The following is a 19,810-nucleotide window of genomic DNA, read 5'->3' on the forward strand; positions in this document are numbered from 1 at the left end:
TATTGCCCAGGAAACTACTAAAATGGCCTAGGAAACATCTCTATATCACAATCTATCAGTACGCAAATTGGGCAGTGCCTCGAACTATCCCTTTAGTCATGCAACTAGCTCACATTTGTGATACATAGACATGATGAGAGTTTATTATCCGAGTCTCAGTGTGCTATATGATATTCTGAATGATAGACAAACCTTTAAAAATGAAGCATGACAACCACAAATTTTGTTCCTCATAAACTGAACTTACGTGTTAACACTCCTTGAATCAGTTTTTTTTTTTTTTTTAATGGAAATATAAAGTCCATTTTAAATTGAAAAGTATGAACTAGCAACAAATTTGACGTAAAGGTCAACCTAATTGGAATTAGCGACGTAAGGAGAGCTTCAGTGATATTACAGTAGAGCATTAAAATGAAACACTCTTTAGCTTTCTTATAGTTGTTTTTAGTAGGTGCTCTTCTGATTTTACTCCTATTGCCAAAGTGTTGCCCCAGTCACATACTCTGTAAGCATTTCATAGAATAAATACAGGCTGAATCAATCTCTCTCTCTCTCTCTCTCTCTCTCACTCTCTCTCTCACACACACACACACACAGTGTTAGGCCAAGGCCTTGGTACTTGCGTCAGTGGCAGACCTCAGGCTGTTTTCATGAGCTGCGAGGCCACTTGGGAGAGCAACAATCATCTTAAGCAACTCCGTGCTCTTCTTGTCCTTCCTTTGTCTTCATGGAGAATTAGAGTTAAATGCTGAGCTGATTTGAAATTAGCAATGTAGTTATTTGTTTAGGTGAAAGAATAGATACGTTTGCTAATTCTGTTATCTCTTAGCTGGGCTGAGATGGAAACATTAACTTCTTAGCCCAGCTTGATTTCTCATTACTCATACTGTAGCACAACTGGCCATACTAAAAGAAAAAAAAAAAAGAACATGAGATGAGTAAGAGTTCAGAGACTGGGAATAATAGGTTAAGAGGTTCTGTTGGTGCGATTTGCCTTTTGCCTTATTGCCTTTTGCCTCATTCAAAATCTGTGTATGTGTCTCTTGGGTAGATATGGTGGACACACAGACGTTTTCCTGGCCCACGGGATTTGGCCTAAGTGCTCTGGACCTGGAGGGACTTGACGACAGCTCACACTCTCTGGACATGAAGCCTTTCTCCACGCTCAATGACTATACACCCATCTCTGGCATCGAGTACGCACCTAGCCCGGGCCAGAGCGAGACGACGCACATGATGGATCTGACGCATATGTACAACTACAGAGCCCAAGAGAATAATTATAGAGCTCATGAGAACAACTATAGACTGCAAGAGAACGGCTATAGACCACAAGAGAACAGCTATAGACCACAAGTGAACAGCTATAGAGCACAAGAGAACAGCTATAGTGCACAAGAGAACAGCTATAGAGCACAAGACACCGGCTATAGAGCACAAGAGACCAGCTATCGAGCACAAGAGAGTGGCTATAGGCCACAGGAAAGCAGCTATAGAGCACATGAAAGCAGCTATAGAGCACAAGAAAGCAGCTATAGAGCTCAAGAAAGCAGCTATAGACCACAAGAGAGCAGCTACAGAACTCAGGAAGACAACTACAAAGTACATGAAACCCAAAGTATGAACCATACGTTTTTCAGCATTGTTTAAAATCATGAGCTTTTCTCTCCAAGCCAAAAGTAATGTGTGTTTTATTACTCATAGGGTTGTTTCTGGTCATGGATTAAGCCAGTTCTTGTTTATCACTGAAAATAATTCTTAATTCTGGTCCCAGAAACTTCCTCAATGAGCATTTCTTACTAGAATCCTGTGTGCACATTACATACGTTGTATAACAGGTGCATCTCAAAAAATTTGAATATCGTGGAAAGCTGCTTTTTTTTTTCTCCATAATTTAATTCATAAAGTGGAATTTTAATATATTTTAGATTCATTACACATGAAGTGAAATATTTCAGGCCTTTTTTTTTTTTTTCTTTAAAAATCTTTGTTATTACGTCTTACAGCTCATGGAAATGAGATACTGGGAAAAATCTCAAAAATGTTAGAATAAAGAATTTATAATACAGAAATGTTGACCTGAGAAGAGCTCTAATCAGCAGATTAACTCAAAACACCGTTGCTCAGTGGTCCGAAGTCCTCTTTTCAGATGAAAGACAATTCTGCATTTCATTTAGAAATCAAGGTTCTAGAGTCTGGAGGAAGTGCGGAGAGGAACAGAATCCAAGTTGCTTGAAGTCCAGTGTGAAGTTTCCACAGTCAGTGATGATTTGGGTCCACTGTGTTTTCTCAAGTCGAGAGTCGATGCAGCGTCTACCAGGAGATTTTAGAGAACTTCATGCTTCCGTCTGCTGACGAGCTTTATGGAGATGCTGACTCTGCACCTGCCCACAGTGCCAAAACTACTACTAACTGGTTTTGATGACCGTGGTATTACTGTGCTTGATTATCCAGCCGACTCGCCTGACCCGAACCCCATAGAGAATCTATAAGAGACACCAGACCCAACAATACAGACGAGCTGAAGGCCGCTATCAAAGCAACCTGGGCTTCCAGAACACCTCAGCAGTGCCACAGACCCATCGCCTCCATGCCACACCGCATTGATGCAGTAATTCATACAAAATGAGTCCCGACCAAGAATTAAGTGCATAATACTTTTTTGACTTACTGGATTTTTGATTTCCGTGAGCTGTAAGCCGTAATCATCAAGATTAAAACAAAAAAAAAAGGCTTGAAATATTTCATTTTATGTGTAATGAATCTAAAATATATGAAAGTTCCACTTTTTGAATTAAATTACGGGAACAAAGAAACTTTTCCACGATATTCTAATTTGTTTAGATGCACCTGTATATTCATATATGTATATATACGTACATATGTATCTATAGCCAATGGGCCTCATTTATCCATCTTTTAGTAAAGTTGTATGTAAATGCTTTTGTAGTCCTAACTGAACTAAAAATCTAGGGCTGGGCGATACATTGATATCATATCAATATCGTGATACATGATTACACGATACAGTTTTCTCAGATATCGTTGGTATGGTGATGTATCGTTAACGTTTTTTTTTTTTTAAACTTAATCTTCTTTGCCTTTGTAGGCATTACCTTTTTTTTTTTTTTTTTTAAAGTACCGTTAAACTTATATATCATGATACGCACCGTGTATCGTAGGAATGTCCTCAAGTATCATGATATCGCCCAGCCTTATGAAAATCCCCACCAAAGTTTCACCAAACACTGATTTTCTTTGTACGCACGTGTATATGTTGATAAATGCCAATTACCTGTAAATGACCAAGCGCATTCATGGCACAGCCGATTTGCATGTCGTGACGCCCACAGAGCTCGGAAAACGTTTGTAAGAATTACTTCACGACAGTAACAGCATGTGTATTTATTCCTAACGCTGAAATATACATGACGAAACAAATCACATTATTGTTCATTCATACACATTAATTCATAACAAACAATCATGTCATGAAAGTAAACAAAACAAATGTTATAATAAATACCAGGCTGCTGGTAGCTTTTTTAAACACCTGTGTATTTTGTGTCAGCTTTGTAAGACAGTGATCTGCTCCTCATGAAGCATGCTGTGGTCTTTTCAATCAGGTTCGATTAAACTCGAGCCCGAGTCTCCACCACAGTATGGCGAAAACAGCGTGGCGTTCACGAAACAGCACGAAGATCCATCCACCTCAGTTTTAAACATCGAGTGTCGTGTGTGTGGGGACAAAGCTTCAGGATTCCACTACGGTGTTCATGCCTGTGAGGGATGCAAGGTACAGATAACGAATCCACTCCTGCAAAGCTCATAGGATTGTGTGTTACAGAGCTAAAAACAAATGCCACGTGGCACCTTAAAGCCAGAATCACTTTCTTCCCAAGCACATACTGTAGTTTTGTATGATTTGATGCAAGCATCAGACCCAAGTAGGAAGTGTTGATTTTCATTTCAATATCTGAATATACTCTATTTGTCGCATTATCTTATGACATTACTAACTATCAGTGCTGCCTTCTTATTCTAAGAAGTGGGTGTACATTACATGTAACTGTAACATACAAATTATTTTCTCGAAATACAGACGATCGCCGACTCGTTTATGAGCAGGAAATGCCCAAAAAATCTCCCTCCCGTCATTCAGATAAATTAAGTTTCATTTCGTACCCAGACATGTAGACAAGGTCAAAAGGTGTCTGGATATCTCTTTTTTTTTTCTGTCTGTCACTTGAACCACAAAAGCCCCATCGCAAGTTTCCATTCAAAGAAATTCATATGGGCAGAGAGATGTGTCTGAATAAGAATAATCATGTGAGTGGGTGAGCCAGACTTCTCACTCACATTTCCATTCCACAAACTCTAGACACGGGGGCTTGTTAAAGTAGGCAGACAGGTAGGTGCGTGGGTTTGATGATACACCTTTAGACAAATTAGTAGTACACCCACATGAGTCTAAATGGAATTACCCGCACTTGTTCATCATGATGTTGTACAGTTTAGGAGGGGAAATGTTAAAAAGCAGGGATCATGAATTGTGTAATAGGACAGCGTCAAGTTTAATGAAATATTTTGTTATGAGAAACTTTTTATGATTGACACGGGTTGGGGGGGGTGGGTTATGGAGGTGCATTTCTCCTGATACACGTCTATCAGGTCAAATCTAAATTTGAGTTATAGTGAGAAAATACCGAAACATCATTTCTATCCCTTTCTCTCATCAAGTAACAATGCCTGACGTTAGGTTCAGCCAACCAGGTTAATACACAAATTGTTCTAAAATACAAAAGCCTTTTCGGGTGGAGTGTTATTTGGCTCGACTTCCTCTTTCTATTTATAGTGCAAAATGCTGCTAAAAATAACAATTAAAGTATAACAAGGAGAACAGAACGTGCACGGAAAACATCCTCTCCGTTTTATCATGCTTCCTATGCTCCGTGTAGACACAGTGTGATGCTAATTAGCAGTGCCGTAGATTGTTTATAGTGGAATTCGAATAGAAATGACACAAAAGGATGAAATTTCCTGTGTAATGGGGGGAAGGGGGGGGGATAATGTGTTATTATTGACAGTATAAGTAAACATGATTTCAATTTTCTGTTTTCGTTCCATTCGTTTTCATTTAATTCACAGTAATTACCAGAATGCAATGTAATATTGAGTTATTTGCTTATTTACTGAACAGCTACGTTTCTTTCTTGCTGACCCGTAGCAAATGTGCGGCCCAAATAAGGCTCACTGCACAAACGTGCAATATAAAACGCCCAGTAGTGTACTACAACTCGACATATTCACAGATTCAAATCAAGACCCAAAGTGTAGTGGCTGCGTGTGGACTCACATCTCACATGGCTGAAACACTGGTTAAAATTGAGGCCTGCCTGCTGTGGTTGAAGTCGTATCTACATCAGGAAATGATTCAGAAACATGTTAGGTGTTGGGGTGATTCAGTGATTGACTCCAATTCCTGAAATGTATCTGTGTAGAGACCTACATATAATTATGGTGAAATTATGAGAAAAGCTCATAAACAAGAGAGATGAGAGACTAAAGAAATGTATACAAAATACTGATGTGGACCAGGCAGAAGTAGATTGTGACACTCCTGGACTAACTGATAAAATAGATAGATAAATAGATACATACATAAAACTATTAACTATTGTCTAAGTGAGACTCTAAGATTGCATTCTGCCCAAAGTCCAATCCAGGAGATTCTGCTGAGTCGAATGGACTATATAGATAAACATTGAGACCCATTATCTCTGAGTGAATAATGACTTCGCTCTCTGACTGTGGGCTTAAAGCTCAGGTGTCCAGTCTTATCCAGAAAATGCCAGTGTGGCTGCAGGTTTTTTCTCCAATCAAGCAGGAGCAACTCCTGATAGTCGCCAGGATCGGCGGATGCGTGGAATCAGGCATGATTTCTGCTTGGTTGGAATGAAATCCTGCAGAGACACCAGGGCTTTACGGATAAGACTGTACAATCCCAGTTTAAAGCATGCACAGGCGCATCTCAAAAAATATTAATATCATGGAAAAGTTTGTTTTTTTCCATAATTTAATTCAAAAAGTGGAACTGTCATATATTCTAGATTCATTACACATCAAGTGAAATATTCCAAGCCTTTTTATTTTATTTTTTATTTTTTTAATCTTGATGCTTACAGCTTACATCTCGTGGAAATCAAAAATCCGGTATCTCAAAATATTAGAATAAAGAATTTATAATACAGAAATGTCGACCTTCTGGAAAGGATGTTAATTTATGCGCTCAATACTTGGTCAGGGCTGCTTTTGCACGAATGAAGTTTTCCACGATATTTTAATTTTTTGAGATGCACCTGTATGTGAAAAACTGGCAGGATTTAAATATCATCTTAGGTTCCGTATATGATAATGAATATACTTTTCAGATTTGTTTTTTTTTTTTTGTCTGAGAGTGAAAATGAACCTTAAATAAATCTTAATCATTCAACTTTCCCAGTGTTTCAGTTAACCATTATATTATAGTGTTGCACTTAATGGTTATACCATGTCCATCACATGTTACCAATTTGCAGTTCGGGAGCCATTTATAAATTACCCACACTTGTTTAACATCCATCCATCTTCTATACCGCTTATCCTTCTTTCAGGGTCACGAGAGAACCTGGAGCCTATCCCAGGGAGCATCGGGCACAAGGCGGGGTACACCCTGGACAGGGTGCCAATACTTGTTTAACACGATGTACAGTTTTTGAGGGAAAATGTTAAAAAGCAGGGTCCATGATTTGCGTAATAGGACAATACCAAGAAACTATTCATGACTGACATGGGTTGGGCAGGGGAGGTTGTAGAGGGGGTTGGGGTGGGATTGGGGGTGTATTTTACCACATCTAAATTTGATCTCCTGCTTGATTGGAGACAAATCCTGCAGCTACACCGCCCTTTTGCGATTAAGATTGGACATCACATTTGACTAATTTGCCATTCGGGAGCCATTTATACATTTGTTTACTGCAAAGAAAAACAACAGGACGTTCCTAACAGACGAGACCTTGAGCGAATTGTTAAGTACACAATTAAAATGAGGATCTAACAATACATATCATGTTTTGTTAACATTCCAGGTCACAAGTTTACTGAGCTTAACAAATTGCTATTAACTTTCGCTTGCGTTCTCAGGGGTTCTTTCGCCGTACAATTCGCCTAAAGCTAGTCTACGATCATTGTGACCTGCACTGCCGCATCCACAAGAAAAGTCGCAACAAGTGCCAGTACTGCCGCTTCCAGAAGTGCCTGATGGTGGGAATGTCGCACAATGGTAAGATCTGCTTTTACCTCATGTTCTGTTGTTGCAATGAATGTCCTGCTCACCAAGTCTTAGCCTCAGATGCTCCATCTACAGACTGTGGAATTTATATTGTACAGGTAGATGGGCACAAGTATTTCATTGGTAGTACTTACTTAATTAATTATATAATTAATGAATATATTTCCATATGTATTTAGCTTGAAGCAGTTAGTGGCGAGTAAAGATGCTTTTGTCAGCAGGCAACAGTTGTAGAGTTGTAGCATTTTTCTACACAGTTTTAATGGCCTGTGATTGGTCGATTGCGATGCCAATCAAATGACCTCTTCCTGTGAAAATAGCCCGTTCTTGATTATATTGAGTGATGAAGCATGCCAGACATACTTGGCTTTACCCAGCTTATCCGCTCTCAAGACCAACTCTTTTGATCCATCCATCCATCCATCCATTTTCTATACCGCTTATCCTACTTATCCTACAGGGAACCTGGAGCCTATCCCAGGAAGCATGGGGCACAACCTGGACAGGGTGCCAATCCATTGCAGGGCACAATCACATACACATTCACACACCCATTCATACACTCTGGACATGCCAATCAGTCTACCATGCATGTCTTTGGACTGGGGGAGGAAACCGGAGTACCCGGAGGAAACCAACACAACACAGGAAGAACGTGCAAACTCCGCACACACAGGGCCGCGGTGGGACTCGAACCCACAACCCTGGAGGTGTGAGGTGAACGTGCTAACCACTAAGCCACCGTGCGCACAACTCTGCTGATTTTATAGCAATTAGAATTTTGAGATGTGTTTAAACCAACAAACAAACCAATAAATAAAGAACCTAGTTATAGAGCACTTTTGATCGTACGTGGCAACTCAACGTGCTGTTCAGTCAAATAAAAAAATTAGATCATTAAAATGAACGTAAAAATAAAAAGCAAAAAGATTCATAAAAAATATAAGTACAAAAATAAGCATAAGGTTAACGTAAATTAAATAAATAAAACAGTACTGCAAACAACATAAAAATCAAAACACAGTGGAATATTTTGTCCAAAAAATGCTAATATCGCTTATAATGCGTCACCTTTAATGACACTGCCAGTTTTGAGAAGCGCTATTCCTTTGCTGGAAGGGCCTACTGTTTCAGAGAAAAGTATTTCCAGCCAAGACACATGTTCAAGGCATGTTGCTGTAAGAGTGAAGTAGCAGCACTTTGGCCTGCTCCTCTCGTCGCTTCCTCTTTGTGGCTGCCAGCTGCATCGACTGTGGCTTTATTGTCAGAGCGTGCAAAGCACCTAAACGTGTGTCACCACATGACTCTCAAACAGACTTTCCTTGACATGTAGCACCCTCATTCACACCCCTGCAACCTCAAAACAAAGCAGTACTATTCTAATATCAGCAACTGTTCTGCCAAAGCTGCCATCAGCTAATTGAAACCAAAAGCATTTGCTACTGTAGCAGGTTTAGCTGTCCTTAAAAAACATTAAAGCTAGTTTGTTTTTGTTTTTTTTTGTGGGCTTGCTGTGTCATGTAAACATATCTTTTTTTCCCAACTATTTTGGGGATCATGTACATCTCTCTGCAGGAAGGACCTGCTGTTTCATAAACAAACTAACTGGTTGTGGCACGCTCAAGCTAAGCTAGCTAATTCGACGCTGCTGCATTACGTTAATTAGGTAATGTTAAAGTTAAATGTTAAATGATAACGTTAAACTGTGCAGCATGGGGACAAGAGTAATAAACTGGGAAACAAACAAACTCATTCTATATATATGTGTGTATATATATATATATATATATATATATATATATATATATATATATATATATATATATATATATATATATATATATAAGAGAGAGAGACGTGACATTGTTGTCTGCTAGCAGGACTGGATGTTGGGAATCTGTTAAAAAACTGAAGCCAATGAATGCTGAGGAATAATAAACGGATTCATTATGCATCATGCTGGGTAAACAAAGGACAGCTAAAACCTTGCGCAAGTATGATAATGCTTTCCCAGTTGAAGCAAACATAATTAAGACCTACAATGAAAACCCTAACAAGTTGCCTGTACGCAATTGATTGAGTAAACGTTCATTTAATTAAATTGAGTAATGGGGTCTCCCAAAACTTGTATATTTTACTTCACTTAATTTGGTGCTCATGTACAGCGCCCTCCACTAATATTGGCACCCTTGAGCAAAGAAGGCTGTGACAAAGTGTCTTTATTGTTTAACCATTTGATATTTTTGTTCAAAAAATTCACAAAAATACTCTGCTCTCATGAAGATCAGACAATTGCAAACACAACACAGGTTTAGCAAAAAAAATATCTTTGTTAAATATAGGTGTGCAACAATTATTGGGACCCTTTTAGTCAATACTTTGTGCTACCTCACTTTGCCAAGATAACAGCTCTGTGTCTTCTCCTATAATGCCTGATGAGGTTGGAGAATACATGGTGAGGGATCTGAGACCGTTCCTCCATACAGAATCTCTCCAGATCCTTCACATTTCAAGGTCCACGCTGGTGGACTCTCCTCTTCAGTTCACCCCACAGGTTTTCTATGGGTTTCAAGTCAGGGGACTGGGGTGGCCATGGCAGGACCTTGATTTTGTGGTCAGTAAACCATTTTTGTGTTGATTTTGATGTATGTTTTGGATCATTGTCCTGCTGGAAGATCCAACCACGGCCTATTTTAAGCTTTCTGGCAGAGGCAGTCAGGTTTTCATTTAATATCTGTTATATTTGATAGAGTCCATGATGGCCCAAAACATTAAAGATACCCCACCATATTTACCCGTGGGCATGAGGTACTTTTCCATATGGCTACTTCTCTGTGTGTGCGAAAACTGGTGTTTATCGCCAAAAAGCTCTGTTTTGGTTTCATCTGAGCATAGAACCCGATCCCATTTGAAGTTCCAGTAGTGTCTGGCAAACTGAAGACGCTCGAGTTTGTTTTTGGATGAGAGTAGAGGCTTTTTTTCTTGAAACCCTTCCAAAAAACTCGTGGTGATGTAGGTGACTTCGGATTGTAGTTTTGGAGACTTTCTGACCCCAAGACACAATTAACTTCTGCAATTCTCCAGCTGTGATCCCTGGAGATTTTTTGTCCACTCGAAGCGTCCTCTTCACAGTGCGTTGAGACGATATAGACACGCGTCCAATTCCAGGTTGATTCATAACATTTCCAGTTGACTGGAACTTCTTAATTATTGCCCTGATGGTGGAAATGGACATTTTCAATGCTTGTGCTATTTTCTTATAGCCATTTTTGAAGCTCAACAACCTTTTGCCACACATCACAGCTAGATTCCATGGTCTTACCCATTGTTACTAATGACTAAGGGAATTTGGCCTATGTGTTACCTCGTATTTATACCCTGTGAAACTGGAAGTCATGTTTGAACAATTTCCTGTTCCTAGTCACCCAGGTGTACTAAAAAAAATAAAAGATCAATGGGAATTTACTTCAAATATATTTTTCTCATATGAAGTTTTTTTTTTGCATAAACCTGTGTTGTGTTTGAAACTGTTTGGTATCCATGAGAGCAGAGTATTTTTGTGAATTGTTTGAACGAAAAATCAAAAGGTTAAACAATAAAGACAATTTTTCACAAACTTCTTTTGACGTATGGGTCTAAAACGCAACATTGTACATAATGTTTAGTCATGATTACTTGATTGTTCAAGTAAAGACAACATTAGGGTTTACAGTATACCTGGAGTATACAATAACAATGGGTTTAAGGTAAATATTGGGTTTAAGAATAAAATTGTAAAAAGTTCTTGGTAGATTATGACTTCTGAGCTGTTCTATATGCAGTCTCTATTTTCACATTTCTTACCCACATTAACTCGCCATTCAGAAACATTTTCTACGGCATATTTATACAACATTGCCGACTAATCAGATTCGAGAACTGCACATATAAAACTGACTATCCTCTGTTTTGTTATATTCAGAGTAAAACAAAATTCATCTTCCATGTTTTGTACAGTATTGCCCTTTAACACCGAGTTGGTCCCGCTTCGCAGTTATAGCATTCAGCATTCTTCCGGGAAGGCTTTTAAACTAGATTTGGGACATTGCTGTGGGGAATCCCTGATTTATCCACAAGAGCATTAGTGAGGTCAGGCACTGATGTTGGGTGAGGAAGCCTGGGGTGCAGTCGGTGTTCCAGTTCATCCCAAAGGGTTGAGGTCAGGGCTCTGTGTAGATCACTCAAATTCTTCTACACCACCTTTTCAAACCATGTCTTTGTAGTGCTCGCTTTGTGCACAAAGGGCATTGTCATGCAGGAACAGGATTGCGCCTCTTAGTTCCAGTAAAATCTTAATGCTACAGCATACAAAGACATCCTATACAATTGTGTGCTTTCAACTTTGTGGCAACAGTTTGCAGAAGAACCACATAAGGGTGTAAAGGTCAGGTGTCCATACTTTTGGCCGTATAGTGTACCTACAAGGCCTTTCAACTTTCTCTGTGTGCTGTGTTTATGAGAGTGCAGAATGCAGGTGTAGCTCACAGAGCGACGAGGTTATCCGAGTTTATCCTTATCAGTAACGTTGCCTCTAGTTGGCTGCCTTTGTTTTCCTTCCGCTCACATCGCGTGCTGGCCCTCCCTCTATCCTGCATTTCATGTTGGTTGGGTAAAAATCTCATCAGATTTTTCTGTTTTCTTTATCAATGATTGATGAAGGCACAGCAGTAAATGCGCCGTGTCACTGCTGCTGGCGCACTGCCGCCCTGTTGTACAGTACGAGTGATATAAGGAGGCGTGTGCACGTTTACAAAAGGTGTGATGCCCATGCTGGCTGCCTGTTAATCAGAAGAGTTTTGCAACAAGTCAGGGCACATGGAGAAAAAAAAAGTCGACATCAACTTCCTACCATTAAAAACGTTAGATAAGTGTAAGCCACTGGTTTGTTGGCTTAAAGGCACAGAGGGCTCGACGCTTCACACGTCATCTTTTCAACCACTTTCTACCCCCAAGACAAATACTTATGTGTGGGAGAGAACCCAAATTACAGGTTTGGAAGATTTGCATGGAGCATCTGTGTTTGTACATGTAATGGACTTTTAAAGCAAAGACTAGCAGCCGTTTAAAGGAATATTTTTCATCTGGCAGAACTATATTGGTCAATTGGAAAAATCACTCAAACTTGGCAGTAATAATAATTATTAAATATTATTAAGTGCTAGTAGTAGTTTCATAAATTAGCCGCAGCAGTGAAGTGTTCGTAAATGTTAGTCCAAATCAAGGAAACGAGTTCACGTAATTGTCAGCCATGAATTAAATCACAGTGTTATCATCATCAGTGTCACATGAGTAGAATGAAGGTGTGACAGAAAATCATGGCTGTCATGCTCGGCTCTTGCCTTTGAACCAACACCCAATCTTAAAAATCTCAGTACTGCAAGAGGACAAAGCACAGATTAGCCAGGTATTGCGTCGGCACAACCATTCAGTTAGAGGCAATATAATATAACGTCAGGCCACCTGATACTGAGTTATCATGTGATACCGTGCCATTGCATTCTTTCCACCTCAGGAAATCATCAATGAGATTCATCCTTGTATAAATTTATGAGTTTAGCCCATGAGAGAACAAACACTGATTATTTATGTGATTTTATATATATATATATATATATATATATATATATATATATATATATATATATATATATATATATATATATATATATATATATATGTATGAAATCCTTTGACATGAAGTAAAAGGCATTTTCAAGAGGGATCCCCCACTGAAAGCTTTTTCTGGAATTTTAAAAGGAATTTAAGTGGATGCAGGAAACTTACTCCTCGACCAGGTCACTCTGACATTCCCCAACATACCCACGCACTAAAAAACAAACTCCCCATTTCTTTTTATACATCCCACCCACTGATCCCCGGAGTGACCATGTCGTAAGTTGAACCATGTTGGATTTGGGATTTCAGGGGAGTTTATTTGAACATTTTTTTGGCCTGTTTGTCTTTTTCCCAGCCATTCGCTTTGGCCGCATGCCCCAGGCAGAGAAGGAGAAGCTCTTGGCTGAAGTTTCCTCCGATCTGGAGCACATGCACCCGGAGGCGGCTGACTTAAGGGCCCTGGCCAAGCATCTTTACGAGAGCTATCTGAAGAACTTCCCCCTGACCAAAGCCAAGGCCAGGGCCATCCTCTCAGGGAAAACCAGTGACAACGCTGTGAGTTTGCTTTTTTATACAGTATATTAAAAACTGCATTGCAGATCAGCTGGGGAAGAGAGAAAAAAAACGTGTGGTGATTAATCAGTCATGCCCGTTCAAACTGACCGAGCAGCTGCCAATGCATTTTTATCTGTTATTTGTTTACAATTTGTTTTAAATCAGTTTATAGCAACAGTTCAATTGTAATAGTATAATTCACTTTAACTAAACCAATGCAGAACTAAATCAAGAAACCTCGAGGCAGAATATTCAGTTAGCCTAACCATTTAGTCACTAGCAGAAGCGATAACGAGTTAAATTCCAGTTTCAGGTTTCAGATAACAGATGTGTCAGTGGTTATGTACACTGCTTATCGGAACTCATCATAGATGCCAGTCTAGAATAGCATGTTTTTGGCAGCTTAAAGGAAGAATTTCAGGTTTTTAATACATGTGGACTAGATCACCACTTTTTGTTTTTTTGTTTTTTACTTTTGAAAACGTCCACGATGTTCTAGCCCGATATTCAGATATGTAGTGTAAAAAAAAAAAAAAAAAAACCCCTGACATACCTGTATATCTGTAATTTGAAGCTCGAATTGAACATGCTTGTCGGCGAACAAATGACAAGGCTTCCTGGGTTTGCTGGCTAGATACCTTATAATTTTATAAGGCTGCAGCACACTATAATTTTATAAGCCTGTTTTTTTGTTGTTGTTTTTTTTAATGTCAGGTTTATAGGCTATGAACTAAAAGATGAAGTCAGAGCACTTTATTGTGATGTGTACACAGAATTTAACAAGAACAGTAAACCAACAACGATAACAGTAAACGGAGACAATACAATAGAGCACGTTCCGACATCGCAGCAGACAGCAATCAGACATTACATTCAGTATACACTGATTGAATAAATTGTGGACGTGGACGTAGTATGATGATATGAAAGTGCATGCTAGTATAAAATATCAAAAAAAATCCATAAAGTATAACGGTCAAAAATTTAGATGTTAGTGTGTAATTCTATACACTTTAGCATAGGTTTAATGTATGCATTATTATATTTAAAAAATGAAAATCCTTCTATTTGTATGGGCAATCAATATTAAGTTCATTAATAGTCATTCCATATATATATATATATATATATATATATATATATATATATATATATATATATATGTATATATATATATATATATATATATATATATAAAATTTATATTTGTGTGTGTGTGTATATTTAATTATTTATTTCAAAAAGTTTTATACTGTTTAAATTTTTTTAAATTCATTTTTATTTATTTTTATTTTGTTTTGTTTTTTTTTAATTGAAAAAACATGCATAGGCCTATGTGAAAGTCAATACAGAAACTTTCAAATGTGACTAAAGAAGCATCTAAACTAAAATTGACTTCTTTTTTTTCCATCCGTTGCTCAAGTCACGAGCAAACACAAGATTTTTGTCCCTGTTGTTGAACAAAAGGCAGGGAGTGATGTTAAGAGTAAAAATGTAAAAACAGACATATTCTTACAGGAGTTATTGTTATCATGTTGTAGTTTGTGTCATATTTCTAACTTAATATCTTGGTATTGATGAGGCTAGACACACATCTAAAATTGTTCATTTAAAAATTCTTAATTTAAACGTATGGTGTAAATAAATAAAAAAGAAATGCAGTATTGCTGCGAGCGTCGCTAGCAGGAGATATCAGCAAGGCTGTCGGACACTTGTTTTGACTGGCATGGTCTACGATATGAGCCGAATGATACTAAGCGTGGTTGTGTCGAGAATGCGGAAACGTTTATGAAGTCCATAGAATCGTAAAGTTGTACAACTGTACAGCTCTTTGTATAAGACTAAACCCTGTTCTTACCGATATATTCCCAAACAGTAGACTTGGCTTGGTGATGCGCTTTCTTTTTTTCTTCTCAAATAAAATTAAAAAAAAAATTGCTTGTACTTTAGCAGGCTCTAGTATAAGCCTGTAGACCATTTGAGGACAAATGCTAATTCACTCTTCTTGGCATTATATGAAATATACAAACATGTCCACTCCTGCGAGAGCTCACACAGCATGCTCGACCCAAAGGTGATTAACTTAAGGAGAAATATGTCACCTTGGGATTTCAGACAATCAGAATATCTTTTTCTCTGCTTACACAAGAGTAAACACCTCGGGGATGATTTGTCTAGAATCCCAGACACCATTTGAACAACTAATCCCTACCTTGAATGCGAATGTCTGCTCTAGTTCAAGTTTGAAACCTCGCCTAATTTAGTATGCGACAGCACAGGGAGGACAAAAGGACAGCAGAAAAGCAGAATGCTGCTTACCCTGAAGTGAAGTTAGGTCTGCTACGCAATAGTGCAAACAACAACGTAGTGCCGGATAAGATTCTCTCATTTCTCTATTTTGTATATGAATCGCTATGGATCTGTTTTATACATCTCGATAGAGTTTTATAGACTGCTCAACCGCTGCACTTTTATTCGTACAGCAGGGGGTTCGGCTTAGCGTTATCGATAAAGATAGCCAAGTTTAGATGAAAACACTGATTTATTATCAAGCCAGTGTTCTGGCTCTCCGAAGGGAAACGCTGTATGTGGGAGAACATTTTTGAGGTCAGATTTACAGAAAAGATATCAGCCCTCGGTTTTAAGTGCTACAGTTCAACGGTACCCTTACCTCAGATGACTTATTTAAATAAATTAAAAAACCAATTGAAATGCATTCATTCATGATTAATATCAAATATATTAGCGGTATCCTAGTGTTCCTCCATTTGATCTCAAAGTTATTTGTGATTTCTGTTAGAAATGTGATCAGCGGTGTAATGGTATACAGTTAGGTGTGAACAAAATATAACAAACAAAGTATATTATATTATTATATTATATCATTTTATTATTGTTCATTGTCTATTGCTAGTTTCACACGATCGTGACGTTCAGTGTATGTCGGTTTGACTTTGGCGTAAATGCCAGGCCTCTAAAGACTCAAGTTATGGATAATACTGAATCCTAATTGTAGTAAATACAAAATGTTTCTGTGTTATCCACATAATCCTTAAAACTAATATTGGCATTATTTCTGAAAGCAGTTAAATACTGAAATTTAGCTTCTTTTAACCCACAGCTTTTGTGTTATTCATATAATACCTCATAACACAAGTGAAATTTATGCTCATAATCTCATAAGCTTAAAAGATGTTTTCTTTTGCCCCACAGCCGTTCGTTGTCCATGATATGAAGTCTCTGCTAGAGGGTGAACAGTTCATAAACTGTCGTCAGATCCCACGGCAGGACCATCACAGGCATCTGAATGTGAGCTCAGTTCAGTCAGACCTGCAGCGCGAGGTGGAGCTGCGATTCTTCCACAGCTGCCAGTCACGCTCGGCCGAGGCGGTCAGCGAGGTCACAGAGTTTGCCAAGAGCATCCCGGGCTTCTTGAACCTCGACCTCAACGACCAGGTGACACTGCTCAAGTATGCCGTCATCGAGGTCCTCATCATCATGATGGCGCCCCTCATGAACAAGGATGGCACGCTTATCTCGTACGGCCAGATCTTCATGACACGCGAGTTCCTCAAGAGCCTGCGCAAGCCCTTCAGCGAGATGATGGAGCCCAAGTTTGAGTTCTCGGTCAAATTTAACATGCTGGAACTCGACGACACCGACATGGCTCTCTTCTTTGCCGTCATTATTCTCAGTGGAGGTAAGGCACTGGAGCAGGAAGCAAATATATTCAAATCCAAGGCGACGCTTACCGTCGCGTTAACCCGAGCTGCATTATGTAAATGAAAAGGTCTCGGCGACGTCTTTTGGGTGTTCGTTGATTTGATCGTTTAAACGGATCGAATGATCCTGCGGCAAAACCACAAGTGATAACGAGATTCACGTTCTTCATAAACAACAAGTACAATGCCAGCTAAAACTGGATGAAGGCAGTACATTACATTACATTAAGTAATAGGTGTACTTGCTCAATATCACATGGTAACAGGAAGTCAAGACGTATGACAGTTTGGGTTGTAAATAAACATCATCAAACTGCTGATAATTTATTACTCTAGCCGCGTGACCAGCACTGAACTTGAAATCACAAGAACAACAAGCAAATGGTGACAGTGCATTTTATTCTGTCTTTAGTCATCCGATTAGAACGTAGCTTCAGTAACAGATTAACGCTTGGTCATCCGACAGCATTTGGCTTAGTAAAACAAGTTCTCAAAAATAAATAACCTCATTTTTATCCCTATAGCCAATCAGACATATTTCTGATGAAGGCATAGAGGTAACACGAGAGATGTGACATGTTTTGTCAATAGTAGACGCCTTCTGTTACTGATTTAGAACTGATTATGCATTTAAAATATTTTAAGTATTTAAAAGTTTTATATGCGCCAATCCAGCAATGGGAGAGAAGTGGTTTGAGGTGTCCAAAAACTAGCCAGATCACTAACTTCAATAGTATATACTGTAGTAGTAAAATTTTACAGGAGGGGCTTCGGTGGCTTAGAGGTTAACATGTTTTCCACAGCATATTCTTCCCATGCTTTGGGGCTTTCCTCTGGGTACTCCCCCAGTCCAAAGACCGATTGGCTGATTGGCATTTCCAAATTGTCCGTACTGTGTGCAGTTGTGCCCGGCAATGGGTCCACGGTGTCCCCCGCCTTGTACCCAGAGTTCCCTGGGATAGGCTCCAGGCTCCCCTGTGACCCTGTGTAGGATAAGTGCTATGGAAAATGGAATGGTTTTTTTAAGAGAATTTGTAGAAATATCCACACATCAGCATCCTGTCTTTGTTTGAGTGTTAGTGTATTCAAATTTCTGAAGGCACCTGGTGAAATTTCTCAGGGTGCTACGCTGCTGAGGTACAGTAAACCCAGCACACATAGCTACATATCCCAGAAACCTGTTCTCCTCTCCGCTTGTAGGCACTCATAATCCTTGAGGATTATTTAGGTAAGGAAACATTACATGACCAGCATTTCACCCCAAACAGTTTCTCTTCCTAACTCCCACATATGTATGACTCATAACTCGTTTAGCTTATACCAAGCCCAGGTGACAATAGTTCACATGGATTAGCATTTTATCTGACCTGATATTGAACCAGAATATGCAAATTTACATTTGGCTGATTCTGCATACTGTTTATCATTATTGTTGCTACTCATCTCAGCGATAACAAGATGTCTTCTAGAGTTATCTCGCAGATTTATTGGTCACCGTTTTGTGGCCATTTAATAACATCTTACCCTTGAACTTTGATTTTTTTTGGATAAACACGTGTGAAAAATTAACCTCAAGGACAAAAAAACTAACTCGAGATCCACTAATATACGACTCGTTTGAAGTAGGAAGGTTCGGACATATTAAACAGTTGTGTAAAACTATTACACAGACATGTAATCAGACTACTTTGTGTTGACTTATACAGATCGTCCAGGCCTGCTGAATGTGAAGCCCATCGAGGATCTACAGGAGAATGTTCTCCACTCACTGGAGCTCCATCTTAAAATGAACCACCCGGACTCCCTCCATCTTTTTGCCAAAGTCCTACAGAAGATGACTGACCTGAGGCAGATCGTGTCCGACCATGTTCACTTCATTCAGTTGCTCAAAGAGTCCGAGATCAACATGTGTTTACATCCACTGCTGCAGGAGATCATGAAGGACCTGTATTAGTGTATGGATTAGCTTGTATTAGCTGAACACGTGTGATCATGCTTTGGTTTACTGCTGAGGGTCTTTTTTTTTTCCGCCCGTCTGTAAACAGACAGAGGAAGATGGAGTAATCTGGTTAGCAGTATCAGGATGTTAGACAGAGAAGGTCACTTCTGCTATAATGGGAAAGGAAATATACTATATATTTTATAGGGATGCTCCGATCAGGATTTTTGCAGCTGATACCGATACCGATACCGATCGTTCAAGCTTCATATGAGTGATATGTTAGCTTTCTGTTGACCGTCACTGTTAACCTTTTTTTTTTCCCCAGATAAAGTAATACCACAGATGTTGCCTTGGTTATATTCTTTACAGTAATGTTGTAGATTGTTGTTTTAATTGAGAATCGAATAAATAAGCACGACAAATATTCATTTTATAATAAACATGTTAATAGGCTTTTAAAAATACACGGCAAATGGCGAATTTTTCATTGTTTCTTGAGACCTCGTAATAATTCCACACTGGTTTAATGTTTAAACTTTAACGTCATCATGTGTTTTACGTGCTCACGTTTTACGCCATCAAATTGCGATCGGTTCGTGAGATCGG

The 19,810-nt window shown here is 38.9% G+C and overlaps 1 protein-coding gene across 5 annotated transcripts in view; it reads left to right on the top strand.

The window, feature by feature from the left end:
• The window catches only part of pparg (peroxisome proliferator-activated receptor gamma), a 40,188-nt gene that overhangs the window by 18,896 nt on the left and 1,482 nt on the right, over positions 1–19,810 (top strand). For all 5 annotated transcript variants that reach the window (XM_053653622.1, XM_053653620.1, XM_053653619.1 and 2 more), the window contains exons 2-7: positions 1,052–1,618; positions 3,627–3,796; positions 7,183–7,321; positions 13,341–13,540; positions 16,754–17,240; positions 18,969–19,810. The exon at positions 18,969–19,810 is cut by the window's right edge and continues 1,482 nt beyond it. In XM_053653622.1, the coding sequence (XP_053509597.1) occupies positions 1,054–1,618; positions 3,627–3,796; positions 7,183–7,321; positions 13,341–13,540; positions 16,754–17,240; positions 18,969–19,216 (1,809 nt within the window). In that variant the 5' untranslated portion in view covers positions 1,052–1,053 and the 3' untranslated portion in view covers positions 19,217–19,810. The remainder of the gene's footprint in view (positions 1–1,051; positions 1,619–3,626; positions 3,797–7,182; positions 7,322–13,340; positions 13,541–16,753; positions 17,241–18,968) is intronic.

The sequence above is a fragment of the Ictalurus furcatus genome, chromosome 21 (genome assembly GCF_023375685.1).
Source record: "Ictalurus furcatus strain D&B chromosome 21, Billie_1.0, whole genome shotgun sequence".
Taxonomy (NCBI): domain Eukaryota; kingdom Metazoa; phylum Chordata; class Actinopteri; order Siluriformes; family Ictaluridae; genus Ictalurus; species Ictalurus furcatus.